The 27248-nt window shown below is 43.2% G+C and overlaps 1 protein-coding gene across 1 annotated transcript in view; it reads left to right on the plus strand.

The window, feature by feature from the left end:
* HECA (hdc homolog, cell cycle regulator) overlaps nt 1-24436 on the plus strand; it is a 51515-nt gene extending 27079 nt beyond the window's left edge. The window contains 4 exon segments of the mRNA XM_043592472.1: nt 9776-10195; nt 10198-10815; nt 17534-17688; nt 20841-24436. Of these exon segments, the coding sequence (XP_043448407.1) occupies nt 9776-10195; nt 10198-10815; nt 17534-17688; nt 20841-21005 (1358 nt within the window). The 3' untranslated portion in view covers nt 21006-24436.
* Nucleotides 24437-27248: the final 2812 nt, after the last annotated feature.

The following is a 27248-nucleotide window of genomic DNA, read 5'->3' on the forward strand; positions in this document are numbered from 1 at the left end:
CCCAAACGCCTCCAGAGTCCTGGCATGAAGAAGTAGGCCTGGAGTGCAGTCCTGGAAGACCTGGAGAGTAGGAGATGCACCTAAAGGCATTTGGGCTCATATTCCGTAACAAACAATCCTGTACTGGTTTAAGAAGTCACACTGCAGGCCAAAACACACCACAGGAACTCTGGTCTAGAGGAACGTGAGGGCATCATCTATGAAAACTTTCTTAAAAATTGTTGCTCTCAGCTGAGCTTTTGGAAGATACCGAGCAGCAATGAGTTGTGGGTCGTATTCTCTGACGGGTACCAGGTCTGCAGATGACCCATGTTGCCAGTTAATCATGCAGCTATATTGTTTTGGACTTGGTGGACAGACGAGGAAGGAGGTAAAGCCATTTGTCTTTTTAGCTGAGGCCACTGGGAATTGTAGGGGAGGAAAACTTTTCCCTTCTTCCCTTCCGGATTCTTTGGCTGACCTAATAATTAAATTGACATAAGACGGATTAACAGGAGAAAAACAAATTTAATTATATATTTATGAGAGCCACACGAAGACATGAGAGGCTTTCTGACAGGCAATTGAAGTTTATATGCCACTATGAGTTAAAAGAGAGTAGATATAGGAGTCAGGGACTTCAGAGGGGAGGAAGACAATTTACAGGAAGATGGGAAGAGCAGATGTTTGGTAAACAAGTGTTTGCCCTGCAGAGAGATCTTTGTTATGTGTGTGTGTGTGGGGGGGGTAAGTCATCTTTGGTAATACCTCTCCTCCTGGTACTGGCTCCCTGTCTAAATTTTTAAGGGGGGAGGTAAAAAGCTCTTCTTGAGTCTGTTTTGCCTTGATTATCTTAAGCTCTGGGGTGGCCTGCCTTGAACCACATCAGAATCTAGAGGTAAGGGGAAAGGGCCATTTCCACTGTGGCCTTTGGTCTCCAGGCACCATGTTGGGCCCACCAAGAGAGAAGAGATAGGCCATCATTTGGGGGATGCCATGCTATAACTTAGGTGGTAAATGGGTATCACATATAAAAAAATTTAGGAGTTTTGATTATGGCCACGTTTTGAATATTTGTGCTGGCAAAGGAGAGCACATTGACCAAGATAATCAAGTTCTGTGGTGTTTCAGAAGAGCAAGGAGAATTCTTAAAATTGGAATAAAGTACTGAAGGATGACAGGAGGTCTTTTCTGGGGTCTTTAGAAATGGGATTGTTTAAAAGCAGTCTCCTGACTAGGAGAAGATATATGCAAATGATATATCTAATAAAGGGTTAATATCCAAAATATATAAAGAACTTACACAAGTTAACACCAAAAAACCAAACAATCCGATTAAAAAATGCACAGAGGACCTGAGTAGACATTTTTTCCAAAGAAGACATACAGATTGCCAACAGACACATGAAAAGATGCTCAACATCACTAATCATCATGGAAATGCAAACCAAAACCGCAATAAAATGAGAATATCACTGCATGCTTGTCAGAATGGCTAGAATCAGGAAAGCAAGAAATACATGTGTTGGCAAGGATGTGGAAAACTTGGTGGGAATGTGAATTGGTACAACCACTGTGCAAAACAGTATGGAGGTTCCTCAGAAAATTAAGAATAGAAATACCATATGGTCCATTAATTCCACTATTGGGTATTTACCAAAGGAAATGAAAACACTAGTTGAAAAAGGTAACCTGCACCCCTATGTTCATTGAAGCATTATTTATAAATAGCCAACTTGTGAAAGCAACCGAAGTGTCCATAGAGGAATGGATAAAGAAGATATGGCGTATGTATATATATATGCAATATGCATGCATATATACATACAGTGGAATAGTAGTCATAAGAAAAGGTAAGATCTTCCCATTTCCAACAACATGGATGGACCTATAGGGTATTATGCTAAGTAAAATATGTCCGAGAAAGATAAATGCCATATGATTTCACTTCTATGTGGAATCTAAAAAACGAATGACTAAATGAATCTAAAGACCAAATAGACTCTTAAATACCCAGAATAGACTGGCTACCAGAAGGGAGGTGGGTGAAGGAATGGGTATAATTGGTGAAGGGGATTAAGAGGTACAAACTTCCAGTTATAAATAAGTCATGGAAATGGAAAGTATAGCATAGTCAATAATATTGTAATAACTTTGTATGGTGACAGGTGGTTACTATACTTACCATGGTGGTGAGCATTGAGAGTTGTATACAATTGTGGAATCCCTGTGTTTTGCACTTGCAACTAATAGAAACATTGCATGTAAATTATACCTCAATAATAAAAGAAATGGGATAGTTTAACGCTTGGGCAGTCTCTCTGCAGTTACATACAAATACGCTCCTGCATGTACATACATACTTAACCTGGAGTTGTGTTCCCATTTTATGATACTGTGATTTGGTTCCAAGAGCTTGTGAACCTGTCTTTCCTCCAGGGTGAGTGTAGGCAGTACATGTAATGCTGTGTACTTCTCTGTGGTCCAGCTCCCTCTGTGATCCAAGCAAAAGAAAGGCAGCCTGCTCATTTATTTCCTAGTACAGTGTGATCCCATTATATGCAAATTAAATTATGCAAATTCCAACTAATGACAAATAATGTTAATAAAAGATTCACATGATGTGCAAAATTTCAGTGGATCCACTCCCCCAAATTATGTACCAAGCTATGTCATTTTCAAGCTGGCAGTTCAGCTGAATTACCCAAATGCTTTGGGGTGCCTGGGTGGGTCAGTTAAACTTCCCACTCTTGGTTTTTGGCTCAGGTCATGATCTCACAGCTTTAGAGTTCAAGCTCCACATTGGGCTCTGCGCTGTCAGCTTCGAATTCTCTCTCTTTCTCTTTGCCCCTCCTGCGTGTGTGCTCTCTCTCTCAAAATAAATGAACTTAAAAAAAGTTGCTGTTATAAAAAATAAAAAAATGCTTTGATACCCAGTGGCATCACCTTTTCTTACAAACAGAAATACCTACTAACCCTTGGCAATATTATGTAAACTTTTGTTTCTTTTTTTAATGTGGACTCTTTGTTTATAGAACTGTTTTCGGGTACCTGGCTGGCTCAGTTGGTAGAGCATGTGCCTCTTCGTCTCAGGATTGTGAGTTGAAGCCCCACATTGGGCATGGAGCCTACTTAAATAAACTTCTTGAAGGATTTTAATGATATTTATTATTTTAATGATATTTATATTAATGATATTTATATATACTTATATATATCATGATATATAATGATGTTACATTTTAAAGTGATTATCATACTTTAAGTCTATCTTTGAAAATATCCAGGTGTGCTAATATTGTGCTGAAAAACACGCTGAAAATTGGTAACTTTTGAACAGAAATGTGATAAAACATAGTATGATAGGCCATGTCAATTTATGAGATACAGCTGAGAAATATTAGAGATAATGCTGATATTAAAAAGCAACAGTAAAGAAAAATAGAACACAATGACTGCAGATTTATGTGTTCTGAGGATGCATTCCCCACAACCTTTCCCTTAGTTATGGGAGTTGTTCAGGGACACATCCCATGAATCAGATGTAGCCATGCTTTATGAATCCCTGTTAGCTAGGCTTGGAAAAGATTGCTTAGGTAGAAAAAATACATTTAGCAAGATACTTACTTGTCTGACAGGGAGTAGAACATCTTTAAAGGGTTAGAAGAAGGAAATTTTGCATCTGTTTCTTCAAGACTTGCCGTAAACATTGAGTGAATTATTTTATGCATGCCACCCTGCTTTGTTGTGGGGAAGAAGTGCATTTCTTGCCCTTATTTATGTGAAGGAGAAAGGAGGATGGTCTCTTTCTGGTTGTAGTTCTGCGCTAAGTGCTTTCAAAGTCCTTTGGTTTTTACGTCACATAATGTAAAGTGATAGGGCTTCTAATAATAATTTCTTAAATTTAAATGTTGGTTAATAAGTACTGGGCACCGTGTGAACTGATTTAATCACTCACTTAATCCTCATGGCACCCCTTTGAGATAGGTACTGTTATTTGTGCCATTCTACAGGGAAGAAGACAGGAGCCCAGGGAGGTGACGTGATTTGCCAAAGATCTTAAAACTATTAAATTGCAGAGCTGAGAGTCAGATCCAGGCTGGCTGTCTCCAGAGTCGCTGTCCTCATTGACCAATCTCTGTGGCCTCTCAGGAAGCTGGAGATGAGGATCCTCACTTCAGAAACTTCATACGCTCAGGGAAATTAGCTCCAAAAACAAGGGGATGTGTTCCCCTGAAGAGGAATTATTGTATGGAAAAGATACGTGTAGTAAAATAGTGGTTCAGAAACCCTGCGGTTTGTATTTGGTAACTGCATACTGAAAGAGGGGAGAATAGATTATGGGAAGTTTGTAGAAGTGAGGGTGAGGGCCAGGCTGTACCCTGAAATTGGAGTCCCGGGATGAGTCTGGGAGGCCTGTTGAGAACAGTGAGCCCCAAGGGTTCACCCCTCACCCCTTCCCCGTCCTTCAGCTCTTCTGTCACCACAGAGTACTAAATCTGGTTGGGCCGTGCTTTCCTTCACGAAGACGTTAATTGAACAGTATGATTTTCATAGTAGTGGGCTTACAAGGATGCATGTGACCAAGTCCCTACCTTAGATTTTGCCTGGAGAGCCTTGTGTGACTTCAGAAGACCCTCCTCACTCACCCCGCTGCCCCTCTGAACTCGCCACCTGTTTGTGATGCTTGCAACTATTTTAAGAGGGATGAAACATTTAATTTTACAGTTAAAAAGCTGACAATGGCAATGTCTGTCTGGTTTATGGGGCTCCAGTTAGCGTGGATGGGTGTGTCGAGGGGTTTGGGTTTGTTGGGCAGCCAGCGTAGATGAGTACCGTCAGATCCTTCTCTTTTAATAGGCGTGGGAGCACAGAGACCTGCCTTGGGTGGGGGGTGGGAGACGGGATACCAGATGAGAAGGCTGGGAAGAGTGACAGACTTTACCCAAGTGATGTCACCTAGCTAGTTCATTGTCGAGACTTGAAACTACTTGAGGTTTTTGCCCAGAATGAGGTGATCCCTGATTATTTTCACTTGGGCAGGGAGAGCAGCAGCAGAAATTGCAGTATCTGATGATGAAGCAGTAAAAATGCGCTGGAGGGTTTATATACATTGTGTAAAAGCAGTGTTGACTGCATGAAGGAACAGTGCCCCGTATTCCTTGTCCATCAGACTATCTCAGCTTTAGACTGATGTCCTGAGGGCTTGGGCCCTCACTGAACGGGGGGTGGGGTCCCTTCTTCCCTCTCTCCCATTAAAGATTTAGTTGTATCAGATCAGTCTGTAGTATATTTATACCTTCACCTTTGTGGAACTCCTTTTTTTTTTTTTTTTAAATTTTTAACGTTTATTTATTATTGATAGAGCATGAGCAGGGGAGGGGCAGAGAGAGAGAGGGGGACACAGAATCCGAAGCAGGCTCCAGGCTCAGAGATATCAGCACAGAGCCCGACGTGGGGTTCAAATCCACAAACTGTGAGATCATGACCTGAGCGAAAGTCGGATACTCAACCAACTGAGCCACCCAGGTGCCCCAGGAACTCCAATTCTTAAGAGCTAGGAATTTTGTAAATTTAGAGACTACTCTCAGGAAGCAATCCAGTGCATGTCTATAACACTGTCATTTGTTATGGGTGCGATTTGAACACTGTGCTATTTGTTAGAGTTCTGAAATCTTTCCCTGTCTGTTTTAGTTATCTGTAAAACTTTGGAGATTGAAAGAGACATGGCCTCATTTCATTTCCTTACGTTCTGAACCCCTTTTGTGGGTCCAAAACATTAGGTAGGAAAAGTAAGCAATATATTGGAGCAGTTTGCGTTGAGTTGTGGAGCCAGAGGCACAGGTATCCAGTGACGGTGGAGGTAGCAGGAAGAGTTGGGGCAGAACTGCGCAGAGAGCCTCCACATACGTTTTAGCGTGAATGAGGGCAAGCATCTTTGTTCTCTCTTTACAGAGGAGGAAGCAGGAAACTGCCCCACGTCAAACAGCTAGTCCCCAACCCCCTCGTGCATCGTTCCCAGCTGCCTTCCCAGTGTGGACAGTGGGAGGGAGAGGGCAAGTCTGAACCAAGCCTAGAAGGAAATCGTGTCTGCATGCAGACGCCAGCCCTCCGTGGCTTCATCGGAAGGCTGTGTGAGATGGGAGAAGCCTGTTCCAAGTCCTCGAGCAGGACCCGAGTCTCACCCTGGTACTCACCCTGGCCCCCGGAGCCTTGCCGTGGGGCTGGCGGTGTGTAATGTTTGGTCTCAAGCCCTTGTCTTTGTTTTGGAGGCCCAGCCACAAAGGCCACATCGGAGTGGCTGAGATGTAAACAAGCGAGCTGGCAGGTTGGAGCGGGGTCTCTTCGTGGCAGAGCCGCGGAGGGGAGATTGTGGGCTAGCACGGCTGCGGTCGGGGTGGGGCAGTGATGGGGAAGAGGTGGCCTCCTCCGATCCACACACACCTTTCTGCCAGAGTGCTCTGCGTGAGTTGCTGCTTCTCCCAGCTCCAAAGACCCGGTTCGTAGGCAGGGCTCAAAATTGCTTCCGTGATGTATTTGCGGCTTTTCGACAAAGATGTAAATAGGACTTTTCTCCTCTTAATCTACCTTCTTTAATGTGGAAATACTTTAAAGAGAAATATCAAGCCAGTCTCGGCATTTAAGATTTAAAACTTTGGATGTTGTGAATGCCAAGGTATAGTTAGGCCATTCTTTGATTTCTTTCGTCCTGGGTTAATATCACTTTGGCTACTGCTATTACATTTCAGAGGCATTCTCTCCAAAGCTGTTTCTCTGAAGGATAGATAAAAGCAACTGAACTTTGTTTAATTGACTAATTAACATTTTAAAGGACACTAAAGGTCACAGCCCAGGGGACTGCAGTTAATTTTGCCCAGTTTACAGACCATTTTTCTACTTCATCTCAGTGTGCTTCAGTACTAGGCCTTTCTCTCTGTGTAGGATTTCGGCTTGCTCTCTTCCTTCTCTGCTTGTCGGGTTGGGTTTCTTTTGCCAGTGTCATTTTAATGCAGCTTCATTAGCACAGGATGTGTGCAAGGCCTAGGCCCAGTGGTGCCAGGAACAGAGGGAAGAGGCATCCTGTCTGAAGTTCTCACCTGGTGGGACCACAGTGGGGACTCAAGTAAGGTTCAGACCAGACTGTGGTCGGGAGGGGGTGGTTCTGGTGAAATCAGTGTCTAGAGGTGGGCCTTGGAGGATGGGAGGAAATGGAGAAGGTTTTCTATGTGCCAGGCCCTGCTGTAAGTGCCACTCGTGTGTTGGTATATTTTGTCCTTACCACAACCGTATAAAGTACATTCAGTTGTTACCTGCATTCCGTACAGGAAATTAAGACAGAAGTGACTTGTCCGGGAGCACGCAGCTCAGCAGTGGTACTGCTGGGATTCTAGCTCAGGCAGTCTGGTTGAGAGTCCATGCTGTGAATTGCTACACTAGGCCGGTAGGATTTGGACAAATGAAGATTAAGGATTGTGGGCTCCTAGGCGGTGGATGGGGGAACCACAGTGATCAAAGGAATGGAGGTAGACAAGTTGGGTAGGGCCTTTGACCCACGCCCGGAGTTCCACGCTGAAGGGGTAGATTGTAACACACGAGTGCCATAGGCTGTATGGGTGCCATCACCTGTGCTGGTGGAGTGCTGTATTTGTGATCCAGTGGGCGGGGGTGAGGTCGGGAAGGGCTTTGAGTGATGCAGTTGCAGAGCTCATTGCCTCTCCTACTGTTAAAGCTATCCTGAATTTTTGGTATTCGTTCCCTGAGTAGATATACATGTGTAGGTCCCTACTCTTACTGGCCTCTTCCCATTCTTTTCCCTTTCTTCTACAGTTGTACTTCTGGGAAGAGTTTTCTGGAAGGTCATCTGTACTACTACTATTTTACCTCACCATCTACTCTTCACCATCCACCTCTGATCTGTCCCCTGTCATCCCACTGGAACTGTTCTTGCTAAGATGTCACTGACTGGCTTACTGACCATTCTGGTGAGGACTTTTCAGTCTTTAAGTTACCCAGTAGTTTCCAACGAGGGGCAGTTTTTTTTTTCCCTCTGCCCACCCAGGGTGTCTGGAGACATTTTGGGGCGTCACAGTTGAGGAGGGTGGTGTTCCTGGCACCTAGTAGAAATGCTGCTAAATGTCTTACAGTGCACAGGACGCTGCCCACAACAAAGAAGTACCCAGTCCAAAATGTCAGTGGTGCAGAGGTTGAGAAAGAGTGATCTCTGGGGGATTTCTTAGTCCTCTGTTCTTGTAACTTTCCAGCTGCCATGATAGAATTCTCTCCTGACTTGTCTTTCAGTGAATCCTCAGTTCATTCCTTACTAGGCTCTGTGGAGGACTCTTCTCCTGCCTTTTAATGTTGCCTCTCAGGATTCATTTCCTCTCCTCACATTCCTCTTGGGCTAACTCCTCAGTCCAGGGATTTAACCTCCACCTCTGGGTGTGTAGCTGCACATCTGTATTCGGGCCCCAGGTCACTTGAGCTCTGGGCTTGTCTTTCTCCACCTCGGCGGCACACAGGCTTCCAATTCAGCAGATCCAGAATCAGGCCAGCCCCAAGTTGTCTTTGTCCAAACCTGCCCCTCTTGTGCTCGCTGTCCATCAGAGTTTGCTCATCCCAGCAGCAGGTGCCATCTTACTGTGCTGCTGCTGTAGGTCAGGCTCTCACTCATGTCCCACACTGCCACCAGGGCCTCATGTCCCACACTGCCATCAGGGTAAGCTTTCTAGAACAGAACTCTGACTGACCGTTCTCAGCTACAAAAAGATAAAGTCTAAACTAAGCTTGGCATGTAGAACCTTCCTGATCAAGCCCAGCGGTTCCCGACTAGGAGTGTTACTGCTTTCCAAAAGGGCCTTTTGAAAATATTAAGGGTGTTGAAGTAACCAGAATCCAGTGGAATTCGTCACTGTAAATCCTATTTACTTGTTAAGAAATAGATCCTACTCTGTGTCACCAAGTTTTCCCTCCTTTTAGGGGGACCCGATTGGCCTTTTGGATGCCCGTGGGGTATGTGGTTAAATAGGGCAGAAATATCTCGGTGTTCCTGCTTTCTGTCCTGATAGCTTGAGGAGAGTTCCGGTTTTCTCCTTCATGACCTGGCGGTGTAATTCTGTGTAGACCAACAATTAGTTTGACCAGACATTCTCCCCTTAGGTATCAGACCATTCTAGGAGAGAATTGGGGAGAGGTAATTCTGTTTTCTAGCTTTTCTGTGATATTCAGGATAACCTAAAGTTTGTGAAAAAGGGCTTTGCGGGCCCTTTAGGAGCTATCACCTGAACTAGTTGGCTAAGTGGCTTCATCATATGATTTCCTAGTTCATTAGAGTGATTCCTTTTTTAAAAGAACCTTGGAACTGCCTGTCATTACACTCACATCTTAGGAAAACCTCGTACTACACTATACCGTTGTAAGTATTGACATACGGCTAATTGCACTGTGAAGGATTTGGACTTTCTGAAGCTTACTGGTGTGTTTTTCAGCAGATAACAAACATCTGAAAATAAATTCCCTCGGCCCAGCAAAACACCAGAAGAGAGTAGTACGTGTTGTCTAATCCTGTCTGGTGTTATTCCAGCGGAGGAAATCTTGACACCAGAAAATTGCACTGTTGGCATGAATGGGCTAAGGTGGGGATGGTAGCTTTGCTCTCTGACCAGGTGCCAGCTGGGATTCCAGTTCCTGCGTGCTGAACCTCTCTCTCTCTCTCACCCCTCCTCTCTCTCTCTCTCTCTCTCTCTCTCTCTCTCTCTCTCTCTCCCCTCCTCTCTGTCTCTTCTCTGTTTCTTCCCAGAAGCCCCTTGTGCCACGCCCCTGATCTGCAGCTTTGGCAGGCCGGTGGACCTGGACAAGGACGACTACCAGAAGGTGGTGTGCAACAACGAGCACTGCCCCGCCAGCACCTGGATGCACCTGCAGTGTTTCTACGAGTGGGAGAGCAGCATCCTCGTCCAGTTCAACTGCATCGGCCGGGCCCGCAGCTGGAACGAGAAGCAGTGCCGCCAAAACATGTGGACAAAGAAGGGCTACGACCTGGCCTTCCGCTTCTGCTCCTGCCGCTGCGGGCAGGGCCACTTAAAGAAGGACACAGACTGGTACCAGGTGAAGCGGATGCAGGATGAGAAAAAGAAGAAGTCCGTGTCGGAGAAGAACACAGGGAGGCCCCCCGGCGAAGCAGGGGAGGAAGCAAAAAAGTGCAGGCCGCCGAACAAGCCCAGAAAGGCCTGAGCCATGACCTCCCGCGGCGGCACTCCATGGACCGGCAGAACTCCCAGGAGAAGGCAGTCGGCGCCGCAGCCTACGGGGCCCGCTCTCCCTGCGGCTCCCCTGGCCAGTCCCCGCCCACCGGCTACTCCATCCTCTCGCCTGCCCACTTCAGCGGCCCCCGCTCCTCCAGGTACCTCGGGGAATTCTTGAAGAATGCCATCCATCTGGAGCCTCACAAGAAGGCCATGGCCGGGGGCCACGTGTTCCGAAACACCCACTTCGAGTATAGTCCGGCTGGGTTATCCGTGCACAGGGGGGGCCACTTCGACGCGCCCGTGCAGTTCCTGCGGCGGCTGGACTTGTCCGAACTGCTCACTCACATCCCCCGGCATAAGTTGAACACTTTCCACGTGCGGATGGAAGACGATGCCCAGATGGGCCAGGGCGAGGATCTGCGCAAGTTCATTCTCGCGGCCCTCAGCGCCAGCCACAGGAATGTCGTGAACTGTGCTCTGTGCCACCGGGCGCTCCCGGTGTTCGAACAGTTCCCGCTGGTGGACGGAACTCTGTTCTTGAGCCCGTCGAGACACGATGAGATCGAATATGATGTTCCGTGCCATCTTCAAGGTACAGGTGTTCATTCACCTTGCCTGCTTTCGGTTTGTTACAAGCTGAAAAGCTAACACGATGGGATGGCTCTGTTCTGGTTTAATTTTAACTGTTGCTGCTTTTCGTCTTAGTCAGGTGCTAGGTAATGCTTGAGTATTTCAGCTTTGCCCATTGAGGTGGTGGCAGTGGGGCTGGTTTTCTTCCTTTACTCCGACGTCACTGTACCAAGCGTTGTTGTCCCGGGGGGTAACTTTGTGTTTGGTTCTGATGTGATTTTGAAGGGAGGATTCCTGGTGTATAGTTTTCTGTAACTGGGAGGGAATTGAGATTAGGAATTGCATAATTATGTCACTTGGTGTAAGACAGTTGCCTTTCAAACCTTTGTTAATGTGCCCAGCACGTTGTGTATTCGGTTTGATCCTTGTAAACATGATGGAGTAAGGGAAAGTGGGGGTCAGAGAGGACCACCAACGCGTTTTTAGATTAGTTGAAACAATCTTGAAGTTTATGGAAGGTGAGTCTTTCTTGATAGCAGGAAAAGGAAAGTGGAGGGTTATTGAAAGCTGAGACATCACCCTGGTGGTGGAGTGGGGGGAACTTAGTGCTGTGGATGACTGTTCAAGGATGTAGGGATAGTTCGGCCATCACTTAAGTGATGGGGGTTGGTCAGTATCAGGGAGAAACCTGTCCATTCATGTAAAATTATTGAATTTTTAAAAAAGGTTTTTATTTATTTATTTTGAGAGAGAGTGCATGCACATAGATGTGTGAGGTGGGGAGGAGCAAAGAGAGGGGGAGAGAGAAAGAGACAGAGACAGAGAGAGGGAGTAAATCCCAAGTAGGCTCCACACCGGCAGCATGGAGCCCAACCTGGGGCTTGATCTCACAGCTGTGAGATCATGACCTGAGCCAAAATCAAGATCAGCCGCTTACCCCATTGAGCCACCCAGGCGCCCTAAATTACTGAATTTCTATAAAAGTGAGATACATGATGTGTAACACATTTGTAACTTAAAAATTTTTTTTTTTCAACATTCATTTATTTTTGGGACAGAGAGAGACAGAGCATGAACGGGGGAGGGGCAGAGAGAGAGGGAGACACAGAATTGGAAACAGGCTCCAGGCTCTGAGCAGTCAGCCCAGAGCCCGACGCGGGGCTCGAACTCACGGACCGCGAGATCGTGACCTGGCTGATGTCGGACGCTTAACCGACTGCGCCACCCAGGCGCCCCCACATTTGTAACTTTAAAAGCGTGCTAAAAAATGGGGCGCCTGTGACAGTGCAGAGCCTGCTTGGGATTCTCTCCCCCTCCCCCCCCACTCTCTCTGCCCCTCCTGTGCATGCTCTTTCTCTCAAAATAAATAAACAAACTTAACAAACAAAAATAAATTTCAAAAAAAGTGTGCTAACAAAGCCTGTAGTAGAAACGATGTAGCCCCACCTGCCTTCTTCCCATCAATGCCTGCTGTTTCGGTTCCCAGAGACGAGCACGTTTCAACTGTAACTGATTCTCAGGTTTTCCCCATCATCATTTAGAAACTGCTATCTTCGTGTCCAATTTTGGAGACTGTCTGTTGGCTTACTTTTGAGGTGGATGACTCTGCTTTCTTAAATCTTCCGCTTTCTATCAGGATAATCTATTACAGTTCTTGGTTAAATCCTTAATGTTTTTACTGTTAAGATTATGTAAATATTTAGTGTTGAGTAAGTAGTGTAGGTGCATTTCCTGTGTAGAGTACAGTATATTCTAAGACATCTTTTGTTTTTCTTCAAGTTAATAGTTGCTTCACAGTTTCATTGGCTTCATCTTTTTGGAAACAATGGCTGGTTGTTCTCACTTTCCAGCAGCTCTCACAAAGCTTTCAGAAACATTTGCACATACGTATCATACATTTTATAAATTTCTTTTTGCAGAAATCTCCTTCACGGAGCCTTTCGTCTCCCTGCTTCTGTCTGTCCTGGTGCACTCATTACTGGCTGTACTACATAGCTGCCCTTCCAGGAATTCTTTAATTGCTTTTCTTTTCTTTTTTTTTTTAATCTTCTGTTTCCTAGATCCCGTGTTTTCTTTTTTCTTGGTTTATTCCCCCAGTTTGTTAAGGAACATCCCCAGGAGCTTTCTGAGAAAGGAAGCATGGGAATAGGTATTTTCTGACTTTGAAAGTCTGATAAGATCTTGATTCTATCTTCATACTTGATTGCTGTCTGACTGGGTATAAGTCTTCCAAGTTATAAATATTCTCCCCTTAGGATTTTGAAGGCATTTCTTCACTGTCTCCTGTCTTCCAGTGTCACTGTTGAGAAGTCAAATAGTAGTCTTATTCCTGTCCCTTTGTTCTCCCCTTCTATCCCCTGAAGGTTTTAAGATTTTCTCTTTATCCCTAGTGTTGTGAAGTTTCACTGTCACTTGTCCCCCCCCCCCCCCACCTCCCACCCCCCAATTCGTTGTGAAACATTTGACTGTGTAAACTTACAGTCTTTAGTTTGGGGGAATTTTCTTCTAATTTATTTCTCTGAAGATTTTTTCTTTCATTTAAGGGGGGAAAAAAAACCTGTGCAACTGTTAGTCAGATATTGGATCTCTTAAAATTGATCCCTTTTTTTTGTTCTATTATATACACATTGAGCCTGTTGTTTATCTCTTTATCTTGCCTTCTGGAAGATTTCTTGGACTTTATATTCCAGTATTTTTACTGAGTTTAAGATTTTCTGTTATGTAAATATGAATTATAATTTCCAAGAGCTCTTTTTAATAGCATCTTGTTCTTGTTTCACAGATGCAGTTTCTTGTCCTAACTTTCTCATCCGAGGAAGAGGAAGTGAAGTTGCAGGGGGAGCCCCACCCCCTTCCTTTTCCAGAGCTTCACCTCATCCCGAATGTCTTTTAACCTTTGTTAAAGGCAAATTACTCCCCCACTGAGTGTTTTAAAACAGTGATGATTTCTGATTTGTCACCGTTCTGTGGGGAGGTTGATTAGGATGGCCCCTGACACGGTCTGACAGTTGGCAGACTGGCTGGCCTGGGGAGCCTCAGCCGGACTGAATGGCTCTACCCTCCTCCTTGTTCTGTGTAGTCTTCTGTCTTCCGGTAGGGCTGGGCTGGGCTCTTTCCTGCATTCAGCGGGGGTGAGTGTGGGGGCTGCAGTCTCTCTCCAGAGGCGTAAGTGTGGAACTGAGTCTCATCACTTCCGTCACGTTGTGTTCTTCAAAATAAGTTGTAAGGCTAGCCGAGATTTGGGGGCTGATTTGGTGGAAAAAGTTGCACAGAATGGCTACTTGTCTATCCCACACTGTTTTCCTCTCAGCACCTCATCCCAGTCCCCGCTGTGCATGCTGGCTGCTTCCAGAGCTAAACCATTTAAAATGCCTTCATGCAGCTTCTGAGCTCTTATTTTGGTTCAGGTTTGCAGGTATCTCGTAGTTTCCTGGAAAATGGAGTTTGTGTTTTGTTTCTCATTCTTTATACTGGTCGGGGATAATTTTAGAGGGAAGTAGGTGGAAACTACTTTCACTTCGTTTTAAGGCTGGAAATACTCTTTCTGAAGATGAATGAGAGCACAGGCGTTCGGTGTACATGAGAGGAGTGTTCTTCTATTTGTGATGGAGTCTTTTCGCTTAACCCATTCATCAGCGAGTCCGTTTTATGAATTTCATACATGTGCTGGGTACTATCAGTTCTTGCTTTTCACCAATTTATAATCTTAGGATGCGATGTTCTTTTTTTTTTTTTTTAAAGTTTATTTATTTATTTTGAGAGAGAGAGAGAGAGGAGAGAGAGAGTATGTGCAGGTGGGGAGGGGGCAAAGAGAGGGAGAGAGAATCCCAAGCAGGCCCCGCACCACCAGAGCCCGATGCAGGGCTCGAACTGCCGAACTGTGAGTTCATAACCTGAGCTGAAGTTGGATGCCCAACCAGCTGAGCCACCCAGGTGCCCCCAGGATGTAAGATGTTTTTATAAAAATGTAATTAACTTTACCAGACTGAAGACACTAGTACCACCTGTGGAGTTAATAACACCTGGATATGATGTACGTTAGGCATCCTGTAGTTGCCTACAGTAAGGAAGGGGCCACTTTGGCCTGCATAGTCACAGGAGGCAGCATGAAGGCAGATGTCAGAAGGTGGGCTGGATTTTGATAAGCAGAGGGTCTGCTCACATAAGGTCTTTGCTGATAAGGACAGGGAGCAACATGAGCAAAGGAATGGTGGTTAAAAAGTCGGGAGACAACTGGAGAGAACAGGTTGGTTAGGGTAGAGGTTCTGCAGTGGACAATGAGCAGGTCAGGTGGACAATAGATTGTGGGTGTCCTTTTGAGCCATAACAAGAGCTTTGCCGTGTTCTTTAAGAACTGAAGAGTTTAAAAAAAAACATTTTTTTTAATGTTTGTTTATTTTTTGAGAGAGAGAGAGAGAGAGAGAGAGAGAGAGAGAGAGAGACAGAGCACGAGCGGGGGAGGAGCAGAGAGAGAGGGAGACACAGAATGTGAAGCAGGCTCCAGGCTCTGAGTTGTCAGCACAGAGCCCGACGAGGGGCCCGAACTCACGAACTGTGAGATCATGACTTGAGCCAAAGTCAGACGCTCAACCAACTGAGCCACCCAGGCGCCCCAAGAGTTGTTTTTTTTTTTTTATTTTTTTTTTTTCCTGAAATTTATTGACAAATTGGTTTCCATACAACACCCAGTGCTCATCCCAAAAGGTGCCCTCCTCAATACCCATCACCCACCCTCTCCTCCCTCCCACCCCCCATCAACCCTCAGTTTGTTCTCAGTTTTTAACAGTCTCTTATGCTTTGGCTCTCTCCCATTCTAACCTCTTTTTTTTTTTTTTTCCTTCCCCTCCCCCATGGGTTCCTGTTAAGTTTCTCAGGATCCACATAAGAGTGAGACCATATGGTATCTGTCTTTCTCTGTATGGCTTATTTCACTTAGCATCACACTCTCCAGTTCCATCCACGTTGCTACAAAAGGCCATATTTCATTTTTTCTCATTGCCACGTAATATTCCATTGTGTATATAAACCACAATTTCTTTATCCATTCATCAGTTGATGGACAAGGAGTTGTTTTTTTTTAAGAGTAGATGATCGGTTGGGGAAAAAATTGTTCAAAAGGGGTGGAACCTATCTATAGGGAGGTGGAACTTCCTTTTTTTTTTTAAAGGGAGGTAGAACTTCTATCTCCGGTCTAGATGGCAGGAATGAGAGACTGTTGGGTGCTAACAGTGGGAACTGAAAGGTAGGAATATATATCTACAGGAGATTATTTTAAAGGAAAAATTGGAGCTTGGGGGACAGCTTGCCTATAGAGGATGAGAATGCATCCCTGTTAGCTCACTTTGGCTCTAGATCAGATAAATGATGCTGTCATGGACGGGAGTGGAGAATGTTGGGAAGGGGACTTGTCTTAGGGGAAAGACGATGAGGACATTGGTGTGTTTTGGGTTTGAAGGGGTGTTGGGACTCTTCACTGGAGAGGTCTATGTAGCAAGCACCTTGAGAAATAAGCATTTGGGGAGCTTCTTTTATAACAGTGGTGGTTCAGATTTTAAGATTAGAAGAACTCTTGAATAGGGAGAAAAGAGAAAGTAAAGGAAGAGTATATGGCAGAGCCCAGGACCATGTCTGAAGGGAACCTATCAGGGAATGGGTGGAGAAAGGTGAAAATTAGATAGTCCTGAGAACAGTGTGTGTGTGTGTGTGTGTGTGTGTGTGTGTGCGCGTGTGCGTGCGTGCGTGTAGACGTGTTCCTACCCTCATGGAGGAAGAGAGAGCCTTGTAAGCAAGTGCAATGAAAAGTGTCTCTGTAAGTACTGTATTACCCCCGACCCCCCAACAGGTAAGGAGCAGGCTGGCCCTAACCTCTGAAAGGTGAAGAGCCATGGGCGGGCGGATGGCAGGGAGCAGCACATTCTGGAGGGGGACGTGTTCTTCTTACCATAGCTTTCAGCACAGCAGAGCTCCCTGTGAGAGCAACAGTGTTGCTCTTACACACTGTCTGGGCTGATCCTGGACATTCCCAGTCTTTCCCAATGATTTGAATCCTAACTAACCCTTCTGTGTAAACAAGGGTGACTTCTTTCTCAAGCACTAGATGTTAATAGGTGATGGAAGAATGGGGTTGTGTCTTTGAAGAGCCAAGTAAATAACAAAGCATTGAACTCCTTTTAAATAACCACTTACAAGTAAGCTATAATTCTGGTTCCTAAATTAAATATGGTGATGGCTGAGCAGTTTTGGAGACAAAGACAGTTAACGTAGTAATCGTGGCTGTGGTAGAATTCTGGGCCACCAGTATATCAAGACAGACTTTTGCCTTTTTTTATGGTGGGACCTGTCGGTGGATGAAAGCCCTCGACTGCAGACTAGTGTTGTGGTTCAGTCCCCACACCACGCACAGACTTCTGAGCAGAAAGTCCTCTGTCATCACTGGCTAGTTTTTAGCATTTGTGGCTTGATCATTTGAGTTTGGATGTCCATATTGGAAACCTGTCAGTTCTTTTTGGAAAAGTGAGTTGAGCCAATATTTATTAAAACTGAACTTCAAATATATGTCCCATTGATAATAGTTAGTATTCATCATTATTCTAAAAGGACATCTTGGGGATATGTGATAAATAGGACCTATTTTGCTTATTTTATTTGAATGATAACATGTTTGTTTATAATTGATGGGTAACCCACTTTTTTTTATCCCTTCTAACGGCCACTCTCAGCATTATGTCTTCTGTGCACAGGGAGACTCATGCACCTGTACGCGGTGTGCGTGGACTGCCTGGAAGGGGTTCACAAGATCATCTGCATCAAGTGTAAGTCGCGGTGGGACGGCAGCTGGCACCAGCTGGGCACCATGTACACCTACGACATCCTGGCCGCCTCTCCGTGCTGTCAGGTTGGTATTGGCCCCACAGAGCGAGCTGTGGATGATCTCCGGCTTCTTTTCTGTAGTCGGTGTAGAGGAGTTAGAGGCAGTGCTGTAGTTAGCTTGGGAGAGGAGGAGGAAGATAAGTGAACAATCCTAAGACTTCCCCAGAGTCCAGGGATGATAGCTGATTCACCAGTGTGAGGGAGTTGTTGCTGGAATACTCGGCAGCCACTCAAAGGGGTATGTAGAGTAATGTCTAATTCATAAGAAAGAGTTTTAGTATTTCAAGTCACAAAGGTACTTTATAAAATAACATAATATGTATGGAAGTATGCTTCCATTTGTAAAAAGGGAGCTGCTGGCCTGTTAACCAGAGGTTGTTTCTGGATGGTGGGATGCTAAGTGGTTCCCTAAGTTTTCTTTTGCTGTATTTTCTTAAGTTTGTATGATTAACGTATACTTAGGTTCTAGTAAGAAAAAAAAGCTATTACTTAGGGGTGCCTGGGTGGCTCAGTCAGTTCAGTTGTCTGACTTCAGCTCAGGTCATGGTCTCATAGTTCATGGGTTCAAACCCCTTCTTTAACAGAGAGGATTTTCTTTTGCTTTCTTCCTATGGGATAGTAAAGTTACCCAGGAACTGCCTGCTTTGTACAGTGTTGGGAGGTCAACATGAAAGATATGTAATCCATAAAGCACCGGTAAGAGGAAGCATTTTCCAAAACTTAGCTGCCACCAGGAAAAAGGGAAGTGGTAGCCTCTGAAAACATATTAATAAGTACATGGAAACACAGCAGACAAAAGAAATTTCTTGGAAGTATCTTGGTTTGTTTCCAAGTGCTTGGGGAAAAGAAAGCCTCGTTTTAGAATTCCTTGATATTCATGGGTAGGAGAGAATTTTCCTTGGCTCTTTGGTGGCCAAGTCTGGCTTTCAATGTCAATAACTAGTACACACTTTATTGGTTACTACATAGTTTTGTATCTTTAGCATTATGGTTTGATTTTATAAAGAGAGTATCCTGTGATAACCTGTGTCGGTTGAATTAAAAGGTTGGCAGGGTGGGTTTTTCAGCTATATTTTGTCTCTACTAGTGATCTCAGAAGAGAAGCACGGCCGTGAGAGACCTAGATGGCCATCCGTAGCCTGTCATTTGATTCCGGATAGGACTGACCACTTTTATGCTATTCTGATACATTGACCACATTTCCATTTTAAAATTCCATTAGTGTTGGAAATGAGATCTCATTAGCCTTTGAGTTCTGCACTGTAGCGTTTTGTAATATCCATCGTGCCGTGATGGCAGCTTTTGAGATGAGAGAAACAGGAGGCGGCGGCTTCTCTCTCTTTACACACATGAGAGAGGGTTCTCTTTTAAAGAAATAAGGAAATAAAAGAATTTGGGGCCTGTGCCTCATAGAATGTTGGTGCCGGGAAGGACCTGGGAGATCTAGTTTAGCCTCCTTGTTTTCCACACACAGAATAGACCTTTTTGCCCAGGTCTTTACAAATGTGTTACAGCCAGTCTGGTGTTCTTTCTACTAGACGCTTGAAAGGCGATGGGATTATTTCCTTATCTTTAGGGAGGAAAGCAGAATGGCATCCTGCCATACCCAATATTGGTACCCAATATATATTTCTTCCTTAAAACTGTAAGCTCAGACTTTTATTTTATGGCCTCCTAGTAAAATGGAAAACATGTTTGATTACTCTTTGGCTTAAAAAAAATATCAATTAATTACAGTTCACTCTTGAACAACATAGGGGTTAAGGGCACTGATCCCCTGTGCAGTCGAAAATCCACATACAACTTTTGACTCCCCAAATGCTTAACTACTAATAGTCTCCTACTGACCAGAAGCCTTACCGATAACATAAATAAGTAGTTGATTAACGCATATTTTGTATATCATATGTATTGTATACTGTATTCTTACATTGAATAAGGTAGAGAAAAGATAATATTATAAAGAAAATAATAAGGGAGAGAAAATACATTTATAATACTGTATTGTATTTATTTAAACAAATCTGCTTATTTATAAGAGGACCCATGTAGTTCAACCTGGGTTGTTCAAGGGTCAACTGTTTATTCACCGGGAAGGTACAAGTGTTAGACCGTATTAAGGAATCAAGGAAAGTCTTCTAATAAGGCTTTGAGCCAAAGTAAGCGATGGTTAGTTATTTGAAAGGAACAGCAGATTAAAGAGAATGATTAAAGAGAGAGGTTTGCCCAGAATTTCACTTTTGTTGTTCAGAGAGATTAATCAGCTAAAAGAGAATTGATCTTAGACTCCAGAAAAGTCGTCCATGTCATGACTAAACATGTGGGCTCTGGAGTAAGCTACTTTGTTCAGTTCCCAGCCTTTCTGCTTCCTAACTTTGTGGTCTTAGCCATGTTGCTCTCTCACTGTGTGCCTCAGTTTCTTCATCTAAAATTCACACGCCTCACAGGAGTGTGTTGAGCGCAAAATGAGATCATACTTTTTATTACATTTTTAGAATGAGTCTAAATTGAGAGTCTGTTGTATTTATCATTTCTGGTTATTCACTTAAGTTCTTGGACCTTTTGCTGAAAGACTCTAGTCTTGTGCTGTCAGAGGCCCAGGCACGAATGAAGATCTGCTGTGCGGTGGTTTCCCAGAAGCCTCAGGATAAACATAGCACTTCTTCCTGGATCGTTAATTTTCTTTGAGTATTTTAGGGGGCATTTTATTTTTACATCAAAGGAAACAAGGGCAGTAAGGAGCAGAAAGAAATGTATATGAAGTTTTAACCTAAACTCAGCATGTTCCCAGAAGCTTCATGAGGCTTTGAATGAGGGAAGTTGGCTTCAGCCACTCGGTACAATCCAGGGGAGGGGGTTTCCTGTTGTTAGGAGAACTTTAGTGCAGACGTTCGGGCAGTACAGGTTTGGAGTTGGCTTCGTACCAGTAGGTGGAAATGCTAGCGGTGTGCACATCCAGGGAGAAATGTTAAGAGTCAGTGCGTCGGACTGACGATGAGCAGTTGAGCATGCGTCTTTAGGCTTTGCATAACCTGCTTTTGGCAATGAAAGGGACGCTTTGCTAAACTCTCGATCCGTTTCTCTGGCCTAGCAGTGTTGCATCGCGGTGTGGGTGACATTGACTGTGCTGTGAGACAGAAGGGCATCGTGGCTCACGCGTCTGTGTTTCCCCCCCAGGCCCGCCTGAACTGTAAGCACTGCGGGAAGCCTGTGATAGACGTACGGATCGGGATGCAGTACTTCTCCGAGTACAGCAATGTCCAGCAGTGTCCGCACTGTGGGAACCTGGACTACCATTTCGTGAAGCCATTTTCCTCCTTCAAAGTTCTCGAAGCTTATTGATGAAAGCTTTGCTTTAGTAGTAGCTATTTTATTGACCTTACTTCTTTATTACATATCTTTTATAGGGAGACATTCTGTGACATTACTTTCTTTTCTAATTTAAAGGAGAGTTCCTTTGTGTACATGTGCCACTGACATGGGGTTGGCCCCTTGCCCTCTCTTGACTCCTCAGTGTTAGTCTGTGGTCACGACCGGAGCCCAAACGGATAATCCTGTGAGTCTGGGCTAGCGGTTCACCATCACTAAGCGTCTCTCATGCAGCTTTGAAGGTGGTGGGGAGGATAGGGTGAAATTAGCAAAGGGATTATGTGGTTATAAACTAAAAGCATGGTAGGTGTTGGAAGGAAACTCCTGTTCCGATCTTGTTAACCGTCTCAAGACCCACTTCTTAGATCTTCCCGGGGCCTTGGGAAAAACACGTGACGTGTGAACGTGAGTCTGTGCCTAGGGAGCTGATAGTGGATTAGTCTGTCTTGGTTTAGTGTTCTGCACTGCGCACTGACCACATTATTTGCAAGTAGACCCGAGTGCTGTTTCTGTCACTGTTGTGACTTAGCAGTTGTCCTCCTGAAAATTATATCTGAATTATAAGACCTGTGAAAACTAATGGTGTTGCAAATATTTGTGGGTAAGTGACCTGTCACAGAGAATATGCTAAGTGAATTTGGAAGTGATACACAGTGACTCTAGGGAGGGGGCAAGATCAGGCAGAAAGAACCCTGTCATTTGAATTGTGTCTTTGAGGTTGGTCAGATGAGCCCTGAAGGAGAATCCATGAATAACATGATTTGGGTGGGTGTCGATTTATGTAGGTTGCACTGTCGAGGTGTCATCTGATGTCAGATCCTTAGGGGTAATCTCACAGCCGTGGACCCTAACTGGTGAATTTCAGAGCCACTGTTACCATGCCTTACCTTCCACAAAACTGTTATGGCCACATTTTACCCATTTAATGCTGAGTTTCCCAAATCATAGGTTTGACCCTAGGAAGGAAAGGAAAAAATTGCTTTTGAGGATATGAGGAAAAGAATTTTAATATTTCTTTTTAAATGTGTTTCATTTTTCAAAACATTAGTAATCTGTTGTAACAGTATGTTTGAGAAGAGATCATTCTGAAGCTCTCTGTGATACTTCACCGTTAGTGAAAAAAGATGGTAATTTGTGTAACTCGATTAGTCAGAGCATTGGGCTTTCCAAAATATGGACGTGTGTTAATGAGAGCTTGATGGTTTAAATAGACAGGCACCTCATACCCGTATAGAATTGTAATTGGAATATGATCCCTCAAAAATGATTTGATAATTTCAAGTATTACACATGTAGGCTAATAGAATGCTGAAAATACAGTCGTTTCATGGGCAGCCAAATTTGGGGTTATGCGAGCATTTTGTGTTATTCATTTGGTTTATACCTTTTTTTTTTTTTCCCTCTCAGAAAGCTGTTTTTCCTCTCAGAAGCATTTAGCTATTATTGCAAGCAAGTCTCCATTCTATTGTATGAAATATTTGATGTTTTGTTTGAGATAACAACATTAAAGAACCAGCATATTGACTAATATTCTTATCTTTCAGTTTGGATGATTGTAATTTGGTTTACTGCATCTGGTTTGGTGTTTGATGATCTGAAAAATATTTCACAGTAGGGGGAAATGCCCAATGCCTTTAAGAAGTGGCAAATCGATATTGGTCTGACGGTATTTGATGCGACTTAAAAGGTCTATAGGACATAGCCCTTGCAAATTTGTCTTTAATACACAAAGCTGTAATTGTGAATTAACTGGTTCCCCATTGATTCTTTCATGTACCCAAGTATAAAAATTGGTTTCTCTTATCCTAAGAGTAGCATTTGGATTTTAGTTCTGAACTTAAAACATTAATGTCTGTAATGCTGTTTTTTAATTCACCTAAAATTTTGTAGAGAAACCTGCTTATATTGTTGTTCTGGATCTTAAAATTGACACATTGACACATTCACAAGCTCCTAGTAGTCTAAAACTACTGTGAGTGTAGTGTCTGATGCATTCAGTATTTTCTCCTTATATTTGTTTTCTACTCTCTGAAAAGTAAGATAAGGAGTTTTCCTATAATTGGATAAAATTTGCTTTTGGCCTTTATTTGGATGACGAAGTTAGGATTCTGTGGATGCTGCAGTTATGTTAAAAGTCAAGGCACAGGTATCATCTGAGAGTATCTTTTGCCTTTAAGGCATCACGTTCTCCTCTAAAGTAGAGAATCTGGCTTATTTGGGAATAAAATATAATTGAGTATGCAACAATGTGGAGAATAAATCATATTTTGGAAATGTGCTGACCTTGGTATATTTGCCACACTTTGTCAAAGTACTTTGCTCTGGTGGAAATTGGAATAGGTCAAAAATGACCATTTTTGTTGTGGTTCGGATATTAAAGGACATTAGTCACACCAGAGATCCATTTTCTTTTTTTCTGATAAGTAGTGTTCAATAAAATGAACCACTTGTAAGTGATTAGTAATTTCAAAGTGAGTTTTCATCTGTTCTCTTTTTTTAATTCATTTAGTTTTAAGCATTCTGTACCTGGAACAAATAAAATGTTACCTGCTTCATTCTAGTGAGAAACTCTTTCTGATGGTTTTATTACTTCCTCTTCAGGCTGACTCAGTTCTCCACTCCCTTCTGGTTGCATCTGAAGCAAGTGATAGATATACTGAGTTTATCAGCTGTTTGATTAAAAGATAGACATTGGCCATGAAATTGCGGAGTGGGATGAATTATTCCACTCTAAGAAAGAGCTCTCCCCGGTCTTTACTTTCCAGTGTTTGCAAAAGAAGCTTATTTTCAGAATAAAAAGTATTTTCGTATCTGTCTGGGGGGAGATGACCTCATCAGGAAAGAATATTATTCGGTGTTGAAATACTAAAACTAACGGATAGGCTGACATGTAACTCCTCAGACCGTGAGACCTAACTTGCTGCAGTCTTCTGTTTTGTCCTGTAAGACTGACGCTTAATGTACAGTCTGTTGTGCTGTGGCCGGATCAGGACCTCCACTCAGCTCTCCTCTTTGGTCTCCTGGTTGCAGCTCTTGAGCATTTTTAGTTGGAGGTTTGGGGAGGACTTGAGGAATAAGTGCTCCTGTTCAGTGTTTTCGTTCCTTTAATAGGATGCTGCCTAACCCAGCTCATCTCTGTGTCCTGTTGACTTTGTTATTATTCCAGATAATGGAAAGAAAAAATAACGGATGGGCATCATTAAAACCAGCTCACAAATATATTCTTGTCAGTAAACATTTCTTGTCAAGATGTCTTGGATTGCACTTTTGTTGGGGGAAGAAAGTGTAAATAGTTAAAGAATGTTGATAAACCTGAAACATTTGGTTATGGAATTGTGTGTGGTGTTTGAAGGTTTCTGTTTGTGACATGTATGTATTAAAAATAATAAAATTTCAGAAACTAACATTGTATCTCTCTTCAGTGTGTCACTTTATTTGGGATTCAAGGTTTTTGAGCTTGGGGTTGTTTGATCAGAAGAGATCATAGGGAAGACCTGGGATTTTGATCACTGCTCAGGTAGCCATCCCACAATCACCGCTGCGGCTGATGAAAACTTCGAACTTAGAAAGCTGTGATGGCAGTGTGTCGCATGTAGCTGACCTCTGCAGTAAAATCACAAGGTTGGTTCCGTATGGATCGTCCACAGTTCTTGTTCTGGTTAGAGGGAATTCTACTGAATAGGTAGATAATCTTATTCTGCAGATTTTTCTTTGATTCCCAGGCCTATACCAATTTTCATAATGAAAAGACTTGATCATGTGCTTCTTTATTGTAAAGAAATGAAAACTGAGTCGTAATTAAACTTCTTGCTGAGTTTATGCACTGTGGTCAGGTATCTTTTATCTTTTAAATCTCATTGTCCCTTTCATTTCAAATATTCTCAGCCAATGGGTTGGAATCCTCAAAAACATTAGAACACAGGATAAGATGTGGAAATGTGGGTGAGGAAACTGTGTCCAGTCTGCCGGTGGATTCAAAGGCCTGTCTTACCATTTATTTACTACAGACATCATAGGCATAAATTTCACATAAGGGCCCAAGGCCCAAGGATATTGTGGTTTCTACTGGTGTAATTTATGTCAACAAAATTCCTTAGCAATTGTAAGAAAAATACGGTTCTCACCGTGGTAGAAAGAAACAGCTAAACAGTGACTGATTAGAATTAAGGTTAATGGAAGAAGAATCTTGTTTGTAGTGGTTGCCATGTCTTTAAATCTTACATTGTTTTTACTTAATTTTAGCAATCAGATTGCTAATTATTCAGGCTGTTTCTCTAGTAAAGCATTAAATTTTAGAAGAATAAAAAGCTGTTTGGAGCTTGTGTTCTTTTCATGTTAACTGACCATAGTTGGGATAAATCTTATTTGATGAATACAAAATACCTTTGGAGATAGTTCTGGCATTGCTAAGCCTCAGGGACAGTAAAATGAAAATTAACAAAGCACTTTGTTTTATGGAATTCAGTAGAATAACACTCTTTACATTTGTTGGTGCTCAACAAATGGAATTGGCCACCATCGTACCATTTCCTGGTGATGGACACCATAGCCAAGGGGTTCTGATACACTTGATTGAAAATTTAGATCGGGGCGCCTGGGTGGCGCAGTCGGTTAAGCGTCCGACTTCAGCCAGGTCACGATCTCGCGGTCCGGGAGTTCGAGCCCCGCGTCGGGCTCTGGGCTGATGGCTCAGAGCCTGGAGCCTGTTTCCGATTCTGTGTCTCCCTCTCTCTCTGCCCCTCCCCCGTTCATGCTCTGTCTCTCTCTGTCCCCCCCCAAAAAAAATAAAAATAAAAATAAATAAAAAAGAAAAAAAAAATAAAGAAAATTTAGATCATATCTTAAAATCACATTTAAAGCCAGCTAGTCACATTTCTCATAAACCTAAAAGTGAAAACACACAGCCATAAAAGTCTAGAATTTAGGGATGCCAGAATTTGAAGCAAAGGCTATATTTTTGATTGTATTCTCAATAGTGTATGTTTGTTAAGTTGCATTGACTGTTGTACTCATTTTAGAGAGAAATGGAGACCCAGAGAATTTACATCTATATAATAAGTTCACATGGTCAATGGCCGAGAATATTAAGTCTGGGTTTCCTCTCCCTGGTCTTCCAGATGAGATCAATGGGTGGGTACTTTGTTTCCAGGTGAGAGATAACTTTGGGTTTGTTTTCACAACGCAGTAGATTTAAAATGTATAGTCGCCCTCACTTTGGCTGCACAGGTGCTAAAATGGGAGTAATTCTGGAAGGTTTCACTGGGCCCTTGTATAAGGGTGACAAGTATGTTTGAAATCACCCCCTATTTTTAGAAAGAAGAAAAAAACCAAACAAACACTTTTATAAGAGGGAAGAATAATATGTGAAGTCAGCAATTGTGTTTGCCTCATTTTTCATGCATTAATTTGTTGACCTCTGTTCCCTTTTGTAAGAGCATTGCTTGAGAGTGTAAGGGAACATTTTAACAGCCTGCACTTGGAGTCTATCATTTTATTCACGTTGGGATCTGACTTTGAGTTGTGTTTTGATTCAAATATGTCCAGCTGTCAGATTTGATAGCATTGTCTCTGCAGTTTGGGTACGGTTTTCCTTTTTGACTAACTTTTCAAACAGTCGCTCTTGGTATGTTTCATTTTCAGTTGCTCACTATTTTGTCCGAAGCTCTGGTATCTGGGAGTTCTTGAGTTGCTAAACCTGAGCACTGTATTGGTATCCCACACAGCCTTGGGGAGGAAAATGCTGGTTACATGTTTCTTTTAGAGACTTAAGATGTTTCACGGTACAGGGGCTATCTCTTGAGCTAATAATTAGTGGTATTCCAAATTATTGCACAACCATGGGTTGGCAATCAGTGCCTTATACTTGTTGTTTTTATCCCATTAACAAATCACACATTTTTATGAAGCTCTATTGACCCAGCATGTGGTTGATGAAAAAAGTAAAGCTGAGGTGAAGCCCCTAGGCTAGGGTTTGTCTGAGGCTCTAGAAGCCCATGGCTCTAAGAAGAGAGTGGTTTGGGCAGGGAGCAAAATGGTGGCAGTCCTGGGGGCTACTGTGAATATTTCAAAAAGCTTAATGGAGATGTAACATTGCCCACCATGACACTGCACAGGATATCTAAAAGGTCAACTTATTTTATTTATTTATTTTTTTCAACGTTTTTATTTATTTTTTGGGACAGAGAGAGACAGAGCATGAACGGGAGAGGGGCAGAG

Source organism: Prionailurus bengalensis, chromosome B2 (genome assembly GCF_016509475.1).
Source record: "Prionailurus bengalensis isolate Pbe53 chromosome B2, Fcat_Pben_1.1_paternal_pri, whole genome shotgun sequence".
NCBI lineage: Eukaryota > Metazoa > Chordata > Mammalia > Carnivora > Felidae > Prionailurus > Prionailurus bengalensis.